The 21604-nt window shown below is 41.6% G+C and overlaps 2 protein-coding genes across 2 annotated transcripts; one reads left to right on the forward strand and one right to left on the reverse strand.

Annotated features, from left to right (window-relative positions):
* Window positions 1-1183: 1183 nt before the first annotated feature.
* On the reverse strand, window positions 1184-9416 carry hhipl2 (HHIP-like 2). The gene is made up of 9 exons (XM_084380978.1): window positions 9360-9416; window positions 7448-8100; window positions 6250-6393; window positions 5555-5886; window positions 5252-5378; window positions 4095-4240; window positions 3936-4017; window positions 3076-3158; window positions 1184-2443 (listed from the first exon to the last, which is right to left on the reverse strand). The coding sequence occupies exons 1-9, from the start codon at window positions 9381-9383 to the stop codon at window positions 1638-1640; spliced, it is 2397 nt and encodes a 798-aa protein (XP_084237104.1). The 5' UTR covers window positions 9384-9416; the 3' UTR covers window positions 1184-1637.
* Window positions 9417-11556: 2140 nt separating this feature from the next.
* On the forward strand, window positions 11557-20437 carry wdr32 (WD repeat domain 32). The gene is made up of 7 exons (XM_084381447.1): window positions 11557-12228; window positions 14133-14246; window positions 14500-14697; window positions 15147-15349; window positions 15710-15790; window positions 15898-16043; window positions 16432-20437. The coding sequence occupies exons 1-7, from the start codon at window positions 11768-11770 to the stop codon at window positions 16801-16803; spliced, it is 1575 nt and encodes a 524-aa protein (XP_084237573.1). The 5' UTR covers window positions 11557-11767; the 3' UTR covers window positions 16804-20437.
* Window positions 20438-21604: the final 1167 nt, after the last annotated feature.

Consider the following 21604-nt stretch of genomic DNA (forward strand, 5'->3'; position numbering starts at 1 on the left):
TATGAGTACTTTAGGCCCTGTAATATGGCAGGACCCCTACAGTTTCCACACTAGCATCGCTTCAGTTGTCCAGAGGAAAAAATTAAATTAAACAGGGCTTGACTGAAATCCTTAACACATAGTTGTCTCAGTGAAACAAGCAGGAATAAAAGAAATGACTGTGAAGGAGAGCTGAAAACACATGAGGATTTGTCAAGGGAACTTGTATTCTTCATGTTGTGTGACGGTACGTTTATATCATGTCATATATCATTTCCGTGCCGTGGTATGGTATTTTTGAAGCCATGTCAAGGTATAGTTTTGAATGGTGAGTTATATCAAATCATGTTGTGTCATGTCATTGTACTGTATGTATAGTATGCTGACGTCATGTAATGTTTACATCATGCCATATTATGTCATGTTGTTGCATGGTATATTAATGTCATGTCATGGTATGATATGGTATGATACAGTATTGTATAGTGAGGTTATGTAATGTTATTTTAAAGTCGTACTATGTTTATGTCATACCATCTTATGTCATGATGTGTCATGTTGTGTCATGTTTTGGTATTGTTTGGCAAGTTTATGTCATGCCATTGTGTATAACAATCACTTCGTAATGGCATGTTTATTGTATGGTGTGCAGTGGTAAGTAAGGTATGGTAAACTATGCTTATGTAATATCATCGTACAAAATATTTCAGTATATGTTTAAGTTATGTCATGTTATGGTAGATGGTATGACTTCAGTTGTTAGGTCATGTAATGTCATCTTATGTCAGGTGTTATGAAGCAGGCAGGGTTGTAGTTGACTGGAGGGGGTACAGTTTATCCTCGGGTAACCCTTCATTCATCAGAATTTTTAAAAAAGCTGTTAAAAACTCAATTTGTCGTTTTTTCCAGAAATAATAAAAAGAAAAGACTGGCAGCAGGGAAGACGCTAAATTATGAGATTCATGTAACTGCACGCTGCAGTCATTATGGCTTTACATTTACAGGCCTCATTATGCAGGCCACACTCAGCGGTTTCAGTTATGATCAGTGGTGTGGAGTTAAATTACAGAGAGCTTCTGAAACACACACACACACATACAGACACACAGAGAGAGAGACACTTTCTAATGTTTATTTTTAACATTTGCATGTGTTGTGAAATTAGAGAGAAATTAAACAACAGTGGGCTTTTGGTACGTTAGAAGGTTGTTGTTTTTTTCCTTTTTATGTTTGCTGCTTATTTCTACTTCAAACCCATTTTGATGTGTGTTAAATACAGACAGGGTGGTGATTAAGTTGGACCAATGAAGTCGACCAACAGTCCAAAATAAAAATGTAAAAGAAACAGTCTCATTACATGCATAATGTGTGGTTTGTACTTGTACACTTCATGCAGAAAGATAAGATTGACAGGCCTACCAGTGTACATGTCAAGCTAACTGAAAACAGGGGAGACAGCTAGGCTAGGCTAAGCTAAGCTAATCGGCTGCTGAGGGTAGCTTCACATATACCTTACACCATACAAGCGTGAAAGTAGTATTGATCTCCTCGTCAAACTCTTGGCAAGAAAGCTATTAAGCAACTATTTCTTGAAAAAGTGCCAATCAACACTGATTTGTTTTGCATACAAAAATATACAAAATGTAAAAACTAAAGTTTTAAAGTGCTTTTGCATTTTTCGCTCGCTTCCTTTTTACCTGGAGTTTGTTTTGCATTGTTCTGTTTGTTTTCACATTCAAGTTCGTCACAGTTTTATTCACGAAGGCGTGATATTCTTCTGCAGATTCTTTCACCTTTATGCTGTTTTTGTTCGGCACGCTTTGCTTCTGTGCACCTTTCCTTTGAGGAGTCTTCTTCTTCAGGGTTTTTTGTGGATCTTTCAGGCTGTTTGGGGTTTGTAGAGCGTTACTTTTTAAATCAGCTGTGGCAGTTTCGTTGGTCTTCGGCTTTACTTTGTCACTTACGGGTTTCACCCCAGTGGTCTTTTTTGATTGCGCCTTGGATTTCTGTTTCTTTTTTTGTGCGTTGGCTTCCTGCTTGTTCAGCTTTTTCTTTTTCCTCCATGGTTTCAACTTATTTTCCTTCCCTCCTTTCTTATCTAATGATTTCCATTTCAGCTTCACTACAGCAGGGCTTGTCGTATTCGTCACGATGGCTGCAGTCGTCGAAGGTTTGACCTCGCTACTCATCACAGCAGTGCTTGTCGTCATCGTCACGCTGCCTGCAGTCGCCGAAGGTTTGACCTCGCTACTCATCACAGCAGTGCTTGTCGTCGTCGTCACGATGGCTGCAGTCGTCGAAGGTTTGACCTCGCTGCTCGTCACAGCAGTGCTTGTCGTCGTCGTCACACTGGCTGCAGTCGTCGAAGGTTTGACCTGGCTGCTCGTCACCGGTGGTTTAGTGGCGAGTTTGAATTTTCTTGGTGGTGGCCTGGTGGGTTTTTCATTCATGTCCAGTACGGTCACTGAAATGGCACAGATGTCAGTAAGTACTCATTTTCACAGTTTTACTTGTTGAATTCTGCAGCCACATATGTTACATTTTAAAAGGCTAGATTGAATATTTAGCTCAGAAAACATGCCAAAATGTTTGAAATGCTTTCCTCTTTTCCAGTATGTTTGATGTATATTGGGACTGCTTTTTATAGTTTTATATATGACCTCAGTGTGATTATACAATTTGGCCGTATAGACGTGAAATGGGGAGGAAAAAAAGCGGGTTCTGCCCAGGACAAGCGTAGTAAAGAGTGAAACACTAAATGTAGGCAATTTGTTGTTCGTGCCAGAACAGATGTCTTATTATAGTAACCTCTAACATCAATGTAATTGACTTGATAATATGTTGTGCATGTGTTGTTTATGTTTAGTGCACCTTGATTGAGCCAAAACTATTTTTTACTCTTAGAAAAATGAAAAACATGATGCACATACTTCAGTTTAAGGTTCAATTTCAGAGGCTCCACTTTGTCAGACAGGCACAGACAAAGACATTTTAACTTTCATATGTCTTCTCCACATGAGGAATGTGCGCACCATAAAATGAGAAATAAAGTTATAAGAAGTCATAAAAATATAAAGGTAAGTTGGGGTAACTTACGCTCCCTTGGCACAAAAGGAACCTTTTTCCCCCTCACTTTGACGGGCAGCTGCTTCTGCTTACATTTCCCTGGAGGAGCTCTCCTGCAAAAGTTCAACAAGAAGCATCTTTTAAAAGTGATAATACATTCATAAACAGCAATTTGTTGCAAATTTGTGCAGATTTTTCCAAAAAATGTCTGCTGACATCGATGATCATTGTTGTCGATACTAAACTTTCCTTACAGCAACTTCATATCGTTGAGTTTTCAATGTTGTAGAAGTTTTTTAATGTGCCTTGAAAATCCTTCATATCATTGTGAGAATGAAACAAAAAGACCTTTAAATGCAAAAGCCTCGAAAATACAGATTTATCTTAAATCAAATCAAAATTAATGGAATGAATGCCTCTGATGACTTAGCAGCCTATTATTTAGTTGTCAAATTAAGGTTGTTTTGTGGTCTTTTAATAGGATTTGTACAAGGAAGTTCTGATCTGACACTGGCTCTCGGGGCAATTCCTTAATTTCTTGGATGATTTAGAAGAGAGACAATTTACGAAATGTGTCTTTGTTTTAAAATCATTGCTCCAAACAGGTGAGATAAAGGTATTGCCTTCATTAGAAATATACTGGCCCTTGACTCAAATAAAACTCAAATGAAAGAAGGATTAGTTGTGTTATATTTATTTATAGTCCATCAATTAGACTACAAAATGTCGTCCTGACACTTACCAATGCACTTGAATTGTTGAATTCATGTTCCAACATATCCTACTCGTCATCATATTTGATAGCGGATGTGAATGTTGTTTTCCCAGTTGGCAACATGTATTAAGGTGGTTAAAAGCTACATGATTTAATGCTGTGTGTGATACTGCACCTGGAGGGGTCCATAAACTTGAAAACAGTTCCGTAGGGAGACATGGCACCGGGGTACGAAGTGGCCAGAAAATATAGTTCCCCTAAAAAAACAGAAATAGCTTTTAAGTACTGTTAAATCGATACACGACTAAACTGTGAGAGATCGACTGAACGTTACCTGCTTCGTCTTCAGCGAACGAGATGATGAACTTGTGGTACTGATTAATGAGTCCAGGAAAAGAGCAAGTCTTCTTGTCACCCATACACACACTCCTCTCCTTCCAGCTTCCGGTTGATTTGTCCTCCTCTAACGCCATGATTCGACTGCAAGATGGACAGGAATCACATATGTTGACAAAGACTAAGAAACCATTATTATTTAGTAGTCTAGAACCCATTTTTCCTTTAGAATTAAGTATAGTATAAGTATAGCTCAACATTTCACAAAATACTTTCTTGCCAAACTTGGGAAGCGTCAGTCAGCAGCCGGTTAGCTGAGTTCAGCATAAAAGCTGGAACTGAGCCAAACAACAGAGCCACTCGGCAGCAACAGACCCGTTGAGTAGCTACGTAACGTTAGCAGAAAGCACAGACCTACAGCGAAGAGCAGTAATTGCCGGTCCAGGTAGCTGGAGGCTATTTTGTTTGTGTTCATATGAGTGTGGCATTTAACAGAGTGTTTATTTATGTATCATTAGTCTTAAAAGCTAAGAACGCTGGTTGAATTCAACCATCAGTCAATCAGTGTCGGCCAGATACATTAGGATGATCTTAATTATTGATGAATTCAAATGCTTTTTAAAATTGTTCACATTTTGTGAACCCGTGGCGATAAAAGACGAGGCTGGATTTGGACTTAGTTTTAAACCTACTTGCAGGATCACTTGGATGGAGCTTTGTCTCATCTGGACAGGGCAGATGGAAGTGATTGAAAAGTCCAACTATGTGCTAGAACATTGCATTTATCCTTAGATTGTATAACTGAGCCTTCCTCGTGTCCTAAATCATTCTCAAGTCCTCGGTCTTATGTCTCAATTCAAGTGTAAGCATAAATCACAGCGTGAAACCTCAAGTCTGAAAGTACGAAATAAAGTTGGATCAAATATGAGCTTAAAAACAAACTGTTTATGATGTGGTTGAATATAAATGTTCCACCTATATCAGTATTTATTGTAAGTTATGTGACTTGAATTCATTAAGAAATACATAGGCTTTTTAAAAATGCACAACAGCTGAGCAAACAAGCCTCAGAGGAGAGAGTCTGTTTTTCCGTCTCTCCTGAAACAACAAACAGTTGGAGAAAAAAACTTTTGGCATCGATCAAAACAATCTTACCCACTCATGAAGTCTCCAAAAATGTACAGGCCGTTCAGATTGGGTGATTCACATCCTCTGTACACATATCCCCCTGTCACAGACTTCCCAACATGATGGCTGTATGCAAAGATAGGGAGGATGTCATCTGTGGTGGCAGAGAAAGATGCGCTGAAATCAACTGAAATCTGAAGCGTCCAAATTGGATTGGAAACAGCACACTTGGGGGGGAAATAGCAGGTGGTGAACGTACCAAAGCGATAGAAAATAACTCTTTATTTTTAACCATCAGTAAAGTTTTTAAGATGAACAGAAAATACTCACTCAAGGAGGAGTTGTAGCACAGTTTCACATCGTAGCACTCGAAGCCTTCTTTGGCTCTCCATCCGTAGTTGCCTCCCTTCACAATAATGTCAATTTCTTCGTAGCGGTTTTGACCCACATCTCCACAGAATATCCTGCCCCTGCCATAGCGGCTGATCTGGTCTCCACGGTCCACAGAACAGCGCCACATGTTTCTGACTCCGTATGCATACACCTCTGGCCGGGCATCTGGGTTGTCAGGGAATGGGTTATCAGGGGGGATCTTGTATGGTTTTCCACTGGAGTCACTTTCATCTATGTCAATGCGAAGTACTTTTCCCAACAGTGCACTCCTGGGTTGGGTGAAATGGGATTAAGCAACAGTTAAGAGGGCTGCACGTACAGTAATTCCCAACCCAGGTTAGGCATACTTCTAGCCGACCTCAGGAGGTACTTTTGCAGTTGCAAGGGGGTTTGTGGAAAAGACTGTGGAGTAGCTCAACTAATAGAAAAAAAAACTTCTGTATATTTAGTCAGCTGTAACACCAGAATAGAGTGTTAAGTGTGATAAATGGCTGAAACAGTTAGCTAAAATTAAATTGTTCAAATTGTTTAAGTAGCTTCAGCTTCAGCTTCAGCTTCGGCCACTCCAAGTCGTATGAAAGCAATCATATGAAAAGCAAAGACCGTAACAGTAAAGACCTGAAGTGCCTTACTTGTTTTGTGCGTTGCCATACTTCCCAAAAGGATCCCCAGCTTTCCCCCCATCTCCGGTGAAAATGTACAAATATCCGTCCAGACCAAACAGCAGCTGGCCTCCATTGTGGTTTGCAGCTGGTTCCTCGATCTCCAGAATGACCCTGAGTGTCAAAAAAGGATCAGTTCAGCACATCTACTGAAGGTGATAATCTTGTTTTTCAGACGTAAATATCTGGTTGCCATGATCTTTAAGTATGCCTTCAGGTCGTGCTCATCCTGCCTTTTACCTCCTCAACAGAGACGCTTTGGTGTTTGTCACTCTTATATGCAGTTAACAGAAAGAAGTGATGACAGGGCAGACCTCAGGCGTTTAAGAGAGTCAGCTCACCCAAATTACACAAAAACTGTTTCATCTCCTCTGTCATAGCTGGTCGTGCTGGTTTAGGGGGGGAGGTTTGATTTTCTTGTTGCCTACCACACCGAAACAATAGAGGATTGTTTGTGGGAGATACGATTGTTAGCCTGGTGGGCGGTTAGATGTTCAGACTGATACCACTCTCATGTCTGTCTGGTTAATGAAAAGCTACCGCCAGCAGTTGGCTATCTTAGCTTAGCATAAAGACTGAAAACAGATGGGAACAGCTAGCCTGGCTCTGTCCAAAAGTCATAAAATTTGCGTACCTGTAAGGTTCACTAATTAACTCTTTCTATCACTTTATAGTTGTTTACTCTGATTGATGTGTGTGCATGATAGTGCATGTAAGCAAGTCTGGAGATAGTTGTTCAGTCTCATTCCCAGGCTTCACATAATGATATGATGCTATGAGTTATTGGCAAGCCACCAACACAAAGCGTCGGTTTTTGACAACCTGAGACTCAACAATAATCTATTTTTCTTCTGATTTTTTTCTCCTTCTTTGTACTTTGTATGTACTTTCCCCTTTTTTCACTGTGTTATTTAAATTGTTGCACGTCGCAAAATCAAGTGTCACTCTGAACTGAAATAAAGAAAATGTGATGTTGTTCGGGCTTAGACGGGATTTACAGTATTAAGCTCAGAACATGTTTACGCATGTTTACAGCCGGGGGGGAGGAGGAGGGGGTTTGACAACATAATCCTATATGTCTTTCGAATAGTAATTGCTGTAGGTGCAGACGTAAACATCAACAGCCAAACTTTGATGCTATAAAAAAGAAACCCTTTCGTCTGCATACCTCTCTGAGGAAGGATCAGCCATGTTCATATCGTAGGGAGACACTTTCATCTCACTGATTCTGACTTTCTCCAGCTTGCTGTTGACCTGGATAGAGTAGTAGATGTAGAAGCGTCCGTTGACCCGGTACTCTGGGTGGAAGGCCATGCCCAGGAAGCCCCTTTCGTCCCCGAGCCAGGCGGTGGTCATCACGTCCCCGCTCAAGTCCAGGAAGGGCTGCTCTAGCCGGCTGCCGTCACGCAGGTAAACCCACACGAAGCCCAGCTGCTCTGCGATGAACATGCGATGTGTGTCGTCGCCACTGTGCAGCATCAACACAGGGTTCCTGAGGTTGTTGGCCACCTCTGTCAGGCACAGCTTGAGACACCCTTTGGTGTCCTCTACCACCTTTCCCAGGTTGCTGTTGAGGACTGAAGTCTGCAAAACGTTGGGGTAGCAGTAGTCCTGGTCGGACAAGTCGACCATGCTGCAGAACGTGGATAAATCTCGCTCAGAGGTGTCCTGCAGCAGCTTGTTCTGAGTCAGATACTTAACCACGTGGCGACATTTGCCATGAAACTCAGAACAGTAGCCAGAGCAAAGGCCAGGAAGCTCTCTGACAGGCGTGTATGGGTCCTCAGCATCATAGAGGTGGGCAGCATACGGAGAGCACTCCTGGGTAGGGCAAAGATGAGACACAACAGAGACATTTCAGGGAAAGAGAGACTTGACAAGCCCAAGACCCAATCACAATACACCCCATGCCCTACCACCTAGCCCTCCAGTTGTGGGTGCTGAGGGGTCAGTCAGTGGTATGTACAGTAACACTCGTGTTTTTGTATTAATTTGAAAGGCCAGGATACATTTTATCTGATAGTTACTAACAACAATTTGAAAAGGTTTTGCAATACAGCAGACACAAACACACTGTATGTCAAAGCAGAGGGAGAGAAATTCCCCAGACTCTCTTATCAAATCGCTCGGCACTTTGGCTCTCAGCAAGTTGCCCCCCTGCCCTCCGCTAAGCACACCACTGTTTTAACAGTATGGAAGCACTTATGGATCTAATGTCAAGGTGTTGTGTTTCAGACTTTCCACGCCTTCACACACAGCAATTTAAGCTTATTTCTACTTTAAGCAAAATTATAAAGAAATTGGCATTTTGTGGGACAAACATATAACTCAGCATACATAAAGATTAAAAGTTTACAGTGTTAATGTAACAGAAATTGGCATTTTGTGTGACTTGGCGCCCCCCACAGTTTCTGAGTGCAACACCACTGTCTTAAATGCAAATCCCAGGTCTGCAACAATTTGTCAGATGTAATGTAGGTGCTAACTACAAACACTACTCGTTATGTTATCACAATGTTATGTGCTGTGCTACTTGTATCTTGAAGTAAACGTGTGATTCTACCCTCTCACTGAAGTTACATAGTGCAGGAACAAGTGGCAGAGACACCATCCACCCTGTTCCAAGACACTGAACCATCAACATGATTTAAAGCTGTTATTTAAAGTTACATAATGTTGCTTTAAGGTACACAGTTTGGTGAGAAATACAAGAATCCATATATCACTACCAAAATATCACCTCCTCTAACCTTAGATCTCCCCACCTGCGTATTAAAGTTTGTATTAAATTAGACTAGATGACTGTAAGGGAGTACTGTATGTTAATTCAGTTATAACAAATTAAAACACAGGTACATGAAGCCTAAACTTTGATCTCTTTGCAAATGTGGATCATTAAAAAATGGCCTTCATTAGATAAAAGTAATTTAAACGTTAATAAAGATTTATAGACATAAGGTTTCGACGGTGCCTCATCAACATTATTAAATGTCTGTGCCAGAAAATTTTATGCCCATCTATTACAGTAGCATCTGCAAGGCAGGGCACACATCCAACCTCTGGAGAATAATTATATTCACCTGGCACATGATGTCCTTCAACATGTCTGCACAGAGATCATTACCAGCCACTTCCAACTGGTCAATAATGTCCCAATATCTCTCCGCGATCGTGTTGTCCGTTTGCTGGTCGCAGCAGCCAAACTGCTCGTACTGCACGCAAAACTCCAGGTGCCACTGAGGTTTGAAAGGTGGCTCAAAGTCCAGACACTGAGGATGAGCAGATGCCGGCTGGACAGGGACGAGCAACATCAATGACACGATCAGGATAAACTCAGGAAGGCTCGGGGTCTTTTTGGATGAGCCGGGACCAGCCGCTGCGCGTAAAACCGCACCACCGGCTCCGTGTGGATGGAGCGCAGCATCCCGCCGCATACTTGTCATTTTTGCCGTCTCCCCTTGAAAGAGTTGAGCTGTTTGCTCTCCTTTACTTATGAGCCAGAGTGTAAGTGTGCGGGCATTTATATGAATACACGCGTTACGCGTGCGTAAACGTATGGAGACGGATGTGCGTCCCAGCTTGCCTCATTTGTCCGTTTCTCGCCACCTGCTCAAGCCTGGTAAAAACGCACCTTGTCGCCAGTTATGTCTCCAGTCAGGCTAATTACTAACAATTAAAACAAAACAGATTCCTAATGGCGGTAAATGGTATCCTATATCATCCGCCACGCACAGTGGGTTACACCGCAGTGAGGATGGCAGAGGAGACGCAGTCAGCTTTAAGGGGCGCATGCCAAACAGGGCACAGTGTCGAGGCACGCAAAACATCAATAAGTAAACTGTAGTTTAGTTTCACAGTCATGTTAAAGCGCCTCCAGGCAGTGTGCGCTTTGGCAACAGCTCCTCAGCAGCTGTGCCTCTTCCTAAAGATCTACTGTCCCGGCATGTCAACTCATTTGAATATAAAGTCAAAGGTGTCTGTCATCATTAGCTACCGGCGCCAAGAGGAAGGAGACTGTGCAAGAGACATTAAATCACTGTGTTTACATAATGTGGCAGACCAGCAGTCTAACATGCGTTATGTAGTGTAGTGACATAGCACCCTTGTAAACTAAAAAAAATATATCCTGGAATGATTTGTCTTATGCACAATATCCTTTGCCTTCAATTATTTTTTATTCTTTGAAATTGTTCTCACAAAATTATAGATTTTTTTTTTTTTATCAAATAACCAGCTTGAGCCTTTGTGTCACAGTCAATTTAAATGTCTGTTACAAAGAAGTTTGCACTTTGTAGTTCATGTAGTCATCAGTTTACTTTGACCCACATTTATATCACTCTGCAGCCACATAAGATAACAATTATTTGATGACACAGAGTTGTTTGGTTTCATTATTTAGTTTTGTTGGTGGTACATGACTTTTATTTGTGTGGTGTGTGGTAGTATGAATAGTATTCTCTACATTAAGCAGTTTTAAGAAGAAGAAGAAGAAAAAGAAGAAAAAGAAGAAAGAAAGAAAGAAAGAAAGAAAGAAAAACAAACCCAGAGTATGCAGAATAAAAATACTGACAGCAGGGATACATGTATGTACATGAGACACGAACATAATTACAGAATGTAAAGGAATAAGAAAATAAAAGTGGTCAGGTTTACTGATTGATTGTTTGATTGATTGATTGAAGGCGCAACAGCAATATTAGCAGTAAGTTGCATGGCGTACATTAATATGTCAGATATTGCACTGATGGTTTATTGTGTTATTTGTTGAGGAGTCTTATGGCCCGCTGGTGTGTGATCTTAGTAATCTTTATGATATCTTATGATTTAAATTATGACCAAAAACATGCTCCATACATGCATTACAGATGCAATATAAAAATCATAATTGCAGTCTTTATCCAGCAGATGGCAGCAACCAACTCGTTAATGCGCCTTAAACTGGCCCCGGAAGCGGAACTACGTCATTTCTTTTTATTTTGCATTTGTTTTGGTCAGGAGAAAAAGTGTCAAGTTAGTGAGAACGAAATCGTGAAACTTCCGGCTGGGCCCTTCATCTTAAAACATTTATTGATTTCAATTGATTGTTGCTACGTAATTTAATCCACATGAACGGCGACACGTAAATTAAAATACGATTACAAACGAATGGGTGATAATTCTAATATTTCTTGGGGTTTTTTTGAACACGCACACACGTGAAAAACACATTTGCGGTTTTATCTTGAAGGCAGAACTTTGCTCTTCCGGTAGCATTTAAGCTAACTATGTTCGGTTTGACGCGCGGCGACACGGCTCTGCCAAGTCTGACAACAAAATGTAATTTGCCTAACCTGTGCAGCTAAAATCCCCTGCCATGGCATCCTAAATGAGTGCATGAAGACACGGTTTCATGCTCGGTAGGTGACCGGACTCAGTCAACTTTTCGCCGTCGAGCCGAGACGCTTCGCCCCGCAACACAGACGGCTGCTTGGACGTCGGAGAAGCTACAATGAGCTCCGAGCACCAGAGCGACAGCGAGGACGCCGACGAGTCGCAGGACAGGCCCAACAGCGGCAGCGACAAAGAGGAAGACCCTGACATCGACGACTCGGACGTGGAGGATGACATCGCTCCGGTGGCTTCTCCTTCACCGCCGAGGAGCAGCGAGGAGCGACCGGAGCGGACTGCGAGCTCTCCGGCGTCGGAAGAGCGAGAGCCCGGCTGCCAGGTGCCCACCGCGCTGCAGACAGGGAGCGGCGGGGACTCCAGCAGCGACATCCGCAGGGGGAATAGCCTGTTTTCATGGCTGCAGAGCAGGACAATAAGACGAGGGGTGTTTGTGGACCCAGCTAGGGATAACTTCAGGACAATGACCAGTTTGTACTGCTCTATGAATCCGGCTGTGGAGTCTGTCAACCTGAGCACTCAGACCCACGGAGCGGTGTTCAACCTGGAGTACTCCCCGGATGGGTAAGACAACATTTTAGGGCCTTTTACCTGAGGTTCGTGTTCACAGGGTTTCCACTGGCCTGGAGGATATTTAAAATGTGCAACAACGCATTGAAAGGGTTTGAAACTTATTGTGTAAAAGACCTGGGAAGTGCTTGAATTGTGTCATCAGATTCAGCCCCTCATGCTTCACCTCCCTGGACTCCTCCTCATCCGAGGAAGAAGCCCAGCTGCTGATTTTTATGGGATTACTGCAATTAATCTTGACTGTCAGAGATGTATTTATAAGTTGTCAAGCTGACAATGAAATCGAAACAAACCGAAGGTCTTTCATTTCCCCAAACAAAACCTCGAAAGTCTTGCAAAAGCCACTCGGAGTAACCACAACTAAAGAGTACGCACGGGGTTTAAGCCTCAGTGACCAGACAGCAGATGTAAGAAGTAAATCCTGCAGACAAACCAGGTCAAGCTGTGTCCAGTCTGGGTTAAGTTTGTTTGTGGGCAGGTGTGACAGCAGAACACAACACTTGTGAGTCTCTCCCTGCACAGTTCAGTGCTTTTGCAGAAAATGCATCAGGTTTTTGCAGGAGATTTAAATTTGCTGAGCCTCAGTTTTAATAATCTTGATGATATTATGGCAACTGTCGGTACTTTGACACCTCTCACAGGTGCTTTTGCATCACAGACAGGGATGCAGAAAGTTTAAATTATAATTTTATAAAATCTAATATTCTACTGTATCTAAAAAGGAAGGTTTTTAACTACTTTTTAAAATAGTCCACTGAATCCAGAGATCTCAAGCATGCTGGGAGACTAAGCATGCTGATTTGAAAGGAGCGATCATCCTGAGTCTTGAGATGTGTCCGAGGAGAAAACCTAAGGGCTCAACTTGTAGTGTAGGGGTACAGAAGGTCACTCATGCAGTGTGGAGCCTGGCCATGTACGGCTTTATAAGCGAGCACCAAGAGGAAGTCAGGGCAAGGAGGTTAAAATCGGTGTAATATGTGACCATCTATTGTATCGTGTTAGGAGCCTGGCAACAGCATTTTGCACGGTTTGTAGGCGGTGTAATGAGAATTTGCTTAGATGTACTGATAAAACCGCACCTGCCACTGTGGGATGGCGTCAACTGACATTTGAGATAATACCAGTGGAGTATCTAACACACAGACTGAGGCTGCACATCACAAAATAATTCCCACTATTTGTGCACCTATAGAAACTGCAGTATCAGTCAAAATAATCACATTATGATTTATTTCTTTTTACCATATTGTGCAGCCCAACCTCTGCATCTATGATCCTTACAGTGTCATAAATAAGAGGAAACACAAAGTTCAGTGTTACTCACCCAGAAAAATACATTTCTCAGATATATTGATAAAACACCACTTGCCACCGTTGGATGGCACCAACTGACATTTGATATAATACCAATGGAGTATCTAACATACGGATTTAAATGTCATTTTTATTTCTCTCCTCTTAATCTGTTGCATCACATTAGAATTTTTTCCCATTTATATTCCCAAAACAATCAATGTGAGTGTTCAGTTATCTCTTTGAGTATGTCATGTGCTATGTGCATCATATATCCTGGAAGTTAGATGTTTAGTTCTCGTGAACACTGTGTCGTTGGTCTTGTACAAGCCGTCTGTGTTCTCTCACAGGGCTGCAGAGATAGGGATGCAACTAACAATCAATTATGTCCATAAAATGTCAACTGAAATTGTTTCTTAGTCCAATCAACAGTCCAAAACTATCATCTATTATCATAAATGACAAAGAAAATCAGCAAATCCTCACATTTAGGAAGCAAATGTTTGACATTTTACATTATTGCTGCAGTTTTACAAAGAGATTGACTCTTTTCCTCCCCCTGTATGTTCATGAGTGTCTCTGATTTGTGTCTCCGCTCTGCTCAGGTCCGTCCTCACTGTGGCCTGTGAGCAGACCGAGGTTCTGCTGTTTGATCCCATCTCCTCCAGACACATCAAAACCCTGACCGAGGCCCATGAGGACTGCGTCAACAACATAAGGTGCGTTTGTCATGTCTTAAATCATCCGGAGATGGTATAAAAAGTAAACGTGCAACATCCTGCATCCAGATCAAGGACGGCACCGAGGAAAAAATATTCTGGATGGCAACATGATGTCTTAAATCATCTTCTTAAAACGTCAGATTAAGCTCTTTGTCAAGACTTGAAGTGCAGAGGCCAATAAAAACTTAAGATTTTAGATTAATGTCTGCAGAGGATGTTAATTGTTCTACTGACTGACTGTGCCCTGCAGGTTTTTGGACAATCGTTTGTTTGCCACCTGCTCTGACGACACCACGATTGCATTATGGGATCTGCGCAAGCTGAACTCAAAGGTTTGCTCGTTGCACGGCCACGCCAGCTGGGTGAAGAACATCGAGTACGACACCAACACTCGTCTCCTCGTCACGTCCGGCTTCGACGGCAACGTCATCACGTGGGACACTAACAGGTTGGTTAAAATTTACAGATAATTAAAAGTGAATGTGGTGATTGTGCTCTCTGCCCCTTTTTTTTTTTTAGAAAAAAACATGAAATGCTCTACAATCCAATCCCCTGTTACTTCTTGGTAAATGTCCTATTCTCGTGTGCACGTCATGCTCTACCAGGAGCTGCAAATAAAACTTCAACTAATACATGACTGACATTTTAAGAGTCCCTTTCCTATATTTGTCTGTCAAATAAAAACTGCAACTTTAAAATTCTGAAAACTGGCAAATGGGGTTTCTGGCTGCAGTTCAAACCTGAAAACCTAATAACTAAGCAGAGTTTTAGTACCTCTGGATGAACTGTTTCACCGTTGATTGATCTCCAACTCGAGCACACCCTTTTAACCAGAATTAAATCCAATTATTTGAGACAATGCCACCAATGATTCATGATATTGTCCTTCTCCTGCAGGTTTACAGAAGACGGCTGCCCGCACAAAAAGTTCTTCCACACCCGTTACTTAATGAGGATGCGACTGACACCCGACTGTTCCAAGATGCTCATCTCCACTTCCTCAGGGTACCTGCTCATCCTCCACGACCTGGACCTCACCCAGTCCCTGGAGGTGGGCAGCTACCGTATGTTGCGAGCGCGACGGACGCCCCTCAGCTCAGGTAAAAAAAAACATATTTAACGTAATTATTTCACTCAGTCAGTGATTTTTGGTGTTTTTTCCCCTTTTTTCTGTTTAGTTTTTTAGATTTTTCACTGTATGGATTTTCACATGGATTTAGTGCCAAAGCAATTGGTTGATCAATCAATTACTTGATTAATTTTTGCTGTTTCAGTAGTTATTTCTAGTCTTTTATCAGTAAAAATACAATATATTTCAGTGCTGATTATTAAATGCTAAAAGTTCTCAGTTTTAACTTACAATTTGTCATAATTACTGACATTTTGATGACTATGATTAGAACATTACTGTTGTTCCCAGATTAAAGAAAATGATTTATGATCCTGTTGTGATTGTGCAGATGGAGGCACATCAGCGTCCAGGTCGGCCGGCACTCCTCGCCAGGGAAATGACTCCAGCAAGCTCCACCCTCACAGAGAAGGTCAGAGATCACGGTGTAAAACTGAATAATAGATGTCAGCTACGGTTCTCTTCTGATAGAGTAATAAAAGATTAACCATAAGGTTATGACACACTTTGTTCTTGCAGGTCTGTCTCCCAGGAACAGCCTGGAGGTTTTGACTCCAGAGATCCCCGGGGAGAGAGACCGAGGGAACTGCATCACCTCCCTGCAGCTCCATCCTAAAGGCTGGGCCACACTCATCAGGTGCTCCAGCAACATGGACGACCAGGAGGTGAGAACCATAAATCTTATTTATTAGGTACAGTACAAAAAGTAGTCAGCCTTGCTGTTGATGTACAGTGGCCTGTGGCAGACATAAACAAATAAAACACTGTTCTTGTTGAAGAATTTCAGGAATCTTTCCTGTAAGAGTAGCCACACACGGTGGATATTAGATTGTAGGGTGAGTAGTAGTAATTGTTGTTGTTGTAATTTGTCTTCAGTGCAGCTCTATTGTAAAATCACAAGCAAAAAGCCACTAATGGTTGTTGTCACTGTGGGTCCAGTGACCAGTGTCTTTCCAGTGACGGCACCAACATGATTAACAGTTACAGACTCTAATATGTCACTCTGACTATGTCGTACCGTCCTTCTCCATCTTCCTTCCTGTTTTTCCACAGTGGACGTGTGTGTATGAGTTCCAGGAAGGAGCACCCACCCGCCCGCTGGTCTCCCCCCGCTGCTCCCTCCGCCTCACCCACTACATCGAGGAGGCCAACGTCGGCAGGGGCTACATCAAAGAGCTGTGCTTCAGCCCGGACGGACGACTCATCTGCTCCCCGTATGGCTACGGCGTCCGCCTGCTGGCCTTCGACGAGAGCTGCGGCGAGCTGGCCGACTGCCTGCCCGTCCAGACCAGCTGCCTCAGGGAGATCCGCTCCATCTACTCGCACAGCGACGTGGTGCTCACCACCAAGTTCTCCCCGACACACTGCCAGCTGGCCTCGGGCTGCCTCAGTGGACGCGTCGCCCTTTACCAGCCCAAGTTTTAGCAAAGAACGATGCACTGCAGACCTGGGTAGAGAAGTCTTAATAAGGGTTCCTGCACAGATCTAATCTGATTTCCATTAAATAATTTTACAAAACAAACGATACACACTAACACACAAACTAGAAAACACTTACAGTACATACAGAACATACTGTAAATACAGATGGCCATCATTTTTTTCTTCTTTCTCTTTTCACAGATCACAAAATAACAGTAATCATAACATAAATATTTAATTTTTCTTCGTAAAGTCTCTTAAATTGAATAATATTGAGCAACATTTGAAGTTTTTTAAGCAGAGATTCGACAGTTTTGCTCCAAATACTGAAACACACATCTGCTTGAATGTAGTACGTGCATACAGACTGTGTTATCATGGAAAAACGGAGGAAATAATACGTTTGACCCATGACCATTTAAGGCTTCCGTATTTAGGAAACCCTGAATGACATTTCCTTGCATTTGTTTTAAAGTGCTGAAGTGCACCAGATGGGTGAGATTTACAGCCTGCAGATATCAGATATGTCTATAAACAGACAAACGGTATAAATAGAATATTGTGATTTTTCTGTGTGGATACTCCGCCCATCTGGCACCTGAAAGGGATCAAACAAACCTTAAAATGTATTGAAGTACTTCTAGACCCAGGTCTGCATCTGTGAAGCAGACTGAGTTTGTTTGTGTGGGAACCTTCAGCTGACAGCCACCGACCTGGAAACAAAAATGAAAGACGAAGACTTTCAGCTGGGACTTCTTGACCAGGCTGTGGTAGTGGACGAAGACTTTCTCTGAGTTTGAACTTCAAGAAAACAAAAGAAAAAAACAACTTGGAGATTAACAAAACAGAACAGCACCATTGAGCTTCTCAAACTAGACTCCCATCAGGACTGAGGAGAGGGTTGAAGCTCTGAGGTGCAACACGGAGTCCGTCAAAAACAAACTCTGCAGTTCGTCTGTTGCTCTTTTTCATACTAAAGATTCATTTTGTCCTCTATAGCAGTAGAAAACTTATCCTGAGACTCAGCACATCCAGATGTTGCTGTCTCGGGGCAAAAACACTAAGGATGCAAACAGACAGATAGTAATCCATTAATTCTAACGAGACAAACCAAGAAATCTGTCGTCTGCGCTGTTGTTTTTCGTCTTGACACGGCGTCCTCCGCTGCGGATCGTGTCGCTCTCAGCTGCTCCGCTCTGCTCATGCCTTTTCCACAGGTGCTGCTTCTCTGCTCATACAATCTGAACTTTGACCCCCCCCTCACTTCAAGGACCTCATCATCGTCAACGCCTTTCCCGTTCACCTACCTGTCAACTTTTCCATCTGCACCCTGTTTCCGCCTTCATGGTCTTAGGTTTGTTAGCAGTTTTATTGGTGTAGTGATGTCAGTTCTCGTTCACGTTGTTTGATTCGTTTGATTCTAAACTCACTTACGCTTTAGGAAGAGTCGCATCAGATTCACCTCTTATTTCCCTGCACAGTTTGTGTGTTTTTAACTTAAGCCTGTGAATAGAAACCTCATGCTGTCTGGACAATAGAAAAGTCCAGCTGATGTCAGTATCTCGGTTTTCAAAGTATCCCCCTCCAGACCCACTTTCTGCAAGGAAATAATACAATTACATACCCCTGAAATGATTAGGCTGGCATTTTCTGTATGATTTTTTGTATTTGACATAGAGAACTGTAATCCGTCTTGCAATACTTTCTGACTTCCCATCATTAAAAGTCCTATTTGCGACCTACAATCCCAATGCATCAGTATTTGACAAGTTGGGAATGACACTCAAAAATCTACCTTTCTTACAAATAGCACCTTGTAAGCTCTACAGCACAGAGGAAGCGGATGTATCAGACAATGTTAGTTAGTTGAATCAACACATAGTTGGTCTTTTTCATGCAGTTTGTCATTATAAATATAGAATATTGCCAGCCTCAGTCTTTATTCAGCTAGTTGACTTCAGAAGAAGTTGCCTCAGCATCCTTCGTTTAACCTTTCTAGGATGAAATCGTTGCCAAGAAAACTTGTTTTTCGGCCTTGTACCTCATTTTGTCTGAGTGTAGATCCACGTCAGTGTTTGAATATTTTCCCCCCGTGCATCACATCCAGTTTCTCATTTTTACAATGTTGTCATAAAGCTGACCAATCAGGTTTTTAATCCTCTCTAAGGAGCGAACGGATCGCTTTTGACTGTTCTCGTATCGGCAACGCTTTTGTGTTTTCAACCACTGTAGTATAGTTCCTGTAAAGAGCCAAGCACATGTGTGGATGTTACACCTCAATATAAACTGGTTACAGTTCATACTTACTGACTGCAGAATAGATATAAACAAACGAATAGACGTTAGCGTATACTACTATGCATACCAGCCTTTATGAAGATTCTCCTTTCTTATTTATACGAGGGTGACGCTCTGTGTGGAGCGGTCAGATGCCAAAATGTGTTTTGCTCGGACAAGGCAGTGTTTCTCCTCGGTAGTGAACTGTGAGCTGAGAACTAAAGATGAACATTTGCTATTATGGATTAAAAAAAAAATCTTTACATGTGGCAAAAGCTTAGATTTTAAAAGCACTGGGGCTGCAACAAACGGTTATTTTCACTGTTGATTTATCTGTTTTTCTGCCATAAAGTATAGTAAAGTATTAAGTAAATGAAGAAATAGAGCTGCAACGTCAAAATGTCAAACATTTGCTGGTTGCAGCTTCTTAAAATGTGAGGATTTGCTGCTATTTCTTCATTATGTCATTTATGACACTAAATGAAGAGTCTTTGGGATTTTGTTGGTCAAAAGAAGCAATTTGATGACGTGATTCACGATTTCTTGACATTTTATGAACGTTTAATCGTGAAAATAACCAGCCGATCGATCGATAATGAAAATAGTCGTTAGATGCAGCTCTCTTGAGAAATGTATTTAAATTTGAAGTGAAAAGATAAAGTTGTGTAAACGCAGATGTGACTTCATTAATTCCCAGCTCACAACATGGTCCTAAATGTACTGAGAAAGGATGCTTTCAACACTTTGTACCTCAGTTATCTGCTCAAGATGTGCATATTTCACAAGCGGGGCTCGTTTATCTTTCAGTTCAGTCGATTCTGTGACTTTTCCACCTCTGGAATAACAGAAATTGAGAAATACCGTACATTAACTTCAATAGTAAACTGCTGAATTTATAGATTTTAAATTGGCTGAACTGAGAGTTAAAGGAGCAGCCATGCTGTATATTCACTGCTGCTTTTATTTCACTTGTATTCAACAACAAGCTCTTCGGAGAGAAGTGTCTTATCTGCCATTTTCACTTCAGGTACAGCAGCTAAATACCGGGTTAATTTTTATTAAGACTTTGTTCTTTTTGTTTTGTTTTTTGTTTTGCTCACTCCTGTTCTGCGTTTTAACCCGTATTCTGTTTGTGGATTTATTGAATGTTCTCAGTAGTTCTGGTGTTACCTGTGCACCGTCACCTCAACTGATCACAGCCGGAGGAGGAAGAAGGGTGGACGAGAGACGGAAAATCATGTTGAATTGCTCGCACTGTTGTTTCCTAAATGGCTACACCACAGCAAGGAATCCCAACGATGATACTAAAATGGTACTTATAATTATCACTGAAATAAAAAGGTTAGCTTCTTTTGCACTGCTGACTGTCTGGTGTTTGAGTCCAGTATTTCTATTCTTCAGTATTTTTGTTTTATTTCAGTGTTAAAACTCAGCACTTGATGGAGATTCGACCACTAGATGGCAGCAATTACTCTAAACCAGTGTATTCACACACTAGAGAGGGTCCTGAAGGGGTCATCAGGTAACTTCGAAGTTCAGAAGTTAGATTTAGACAGCGTAGAGTCACAGCTTCAGCCCTCTATAACGTATTCAAATAAAAAAATATTTGAGAAGGAAGAATCACATAGGCCTACTGGTTAAACTGGCTACAACTTGTAACAAAGGCTGGCACACAAGCCAATGAAGGTTGGAAACCATTTTAAAAAGAACCCAAAATAAAGATATTGTGTTAAAAGGTTAATTTTGCAAAGGTGAAAGTCATTCACATGAATTTTTTTATTGTATATTATTGGTCCACACAACATCAGACTGGTCTGATCATTGGAATCAGTCTTTTTTAAATCTGATTGCTGATAAACTGATTTTAAAATGTGCTCCTAAGGCTCTGTTGCATTATGCAATCTGCAAAGTAACTAGTATAAAAGTAGGTCAGAGTCCTGAAATATCTCAACATCTACTTTAGAGACATTGTGGTTGTTTTTTTGGTTTCTTTTTGGAAAGTCATTGATATTTTTGGGGGTATAAGTATGCCACGCCACAAGGGGGCAGTAACATGTTGGTGAAGGGCACTTCATACAATCAAATATTGTATTTTATGGTTCTTAATGCGAAAGTGGTGCCTAGTTTCTGAATATTGCACTAGTATGAACAGACCTAAAAGCTGCATCCTGCCAACTACAACTGCAACAAGACAAATGAAGTGAGCGACAAAGGATTAACTAAATGTATGCACATCAAGAACACAGCTCTGAAAACTGAAGCCAATGCAGAAGTGTCTTAAACCAGCAGACTCCACTGGTTTCAAAAGAGGTCTGATTGTATGTAAGCTTATGAGAAAATGACCCTACTTCTCACTTGATTTGTTACCTCACTATACAGTTTCCTAATGAGTTTATGGTCTCAATCTCTAGTTTCAAGTCTTCTTCAACTCAGCTTGATGTTCATTTTGTAAATTATGGTCCCATTCAGAGTAAAATAGACAATAAAGCAGGGTATGCTTCGAAAAAAACAAGATGGCGACAACCGT

The sequence above is a fragment of the Pagrus pagrus genome, assembly GCF_965226575.1.
Source record: "Pagrus pagrus genome assembly, chromosome: 18".
In the NCBI taxonomy this organism is placed as follows: Eukaryota; Metazoa; Chordata; class Actinopteri; order Spariformes; family Sparidae; genus Pagrus; species Pagrus pagrus.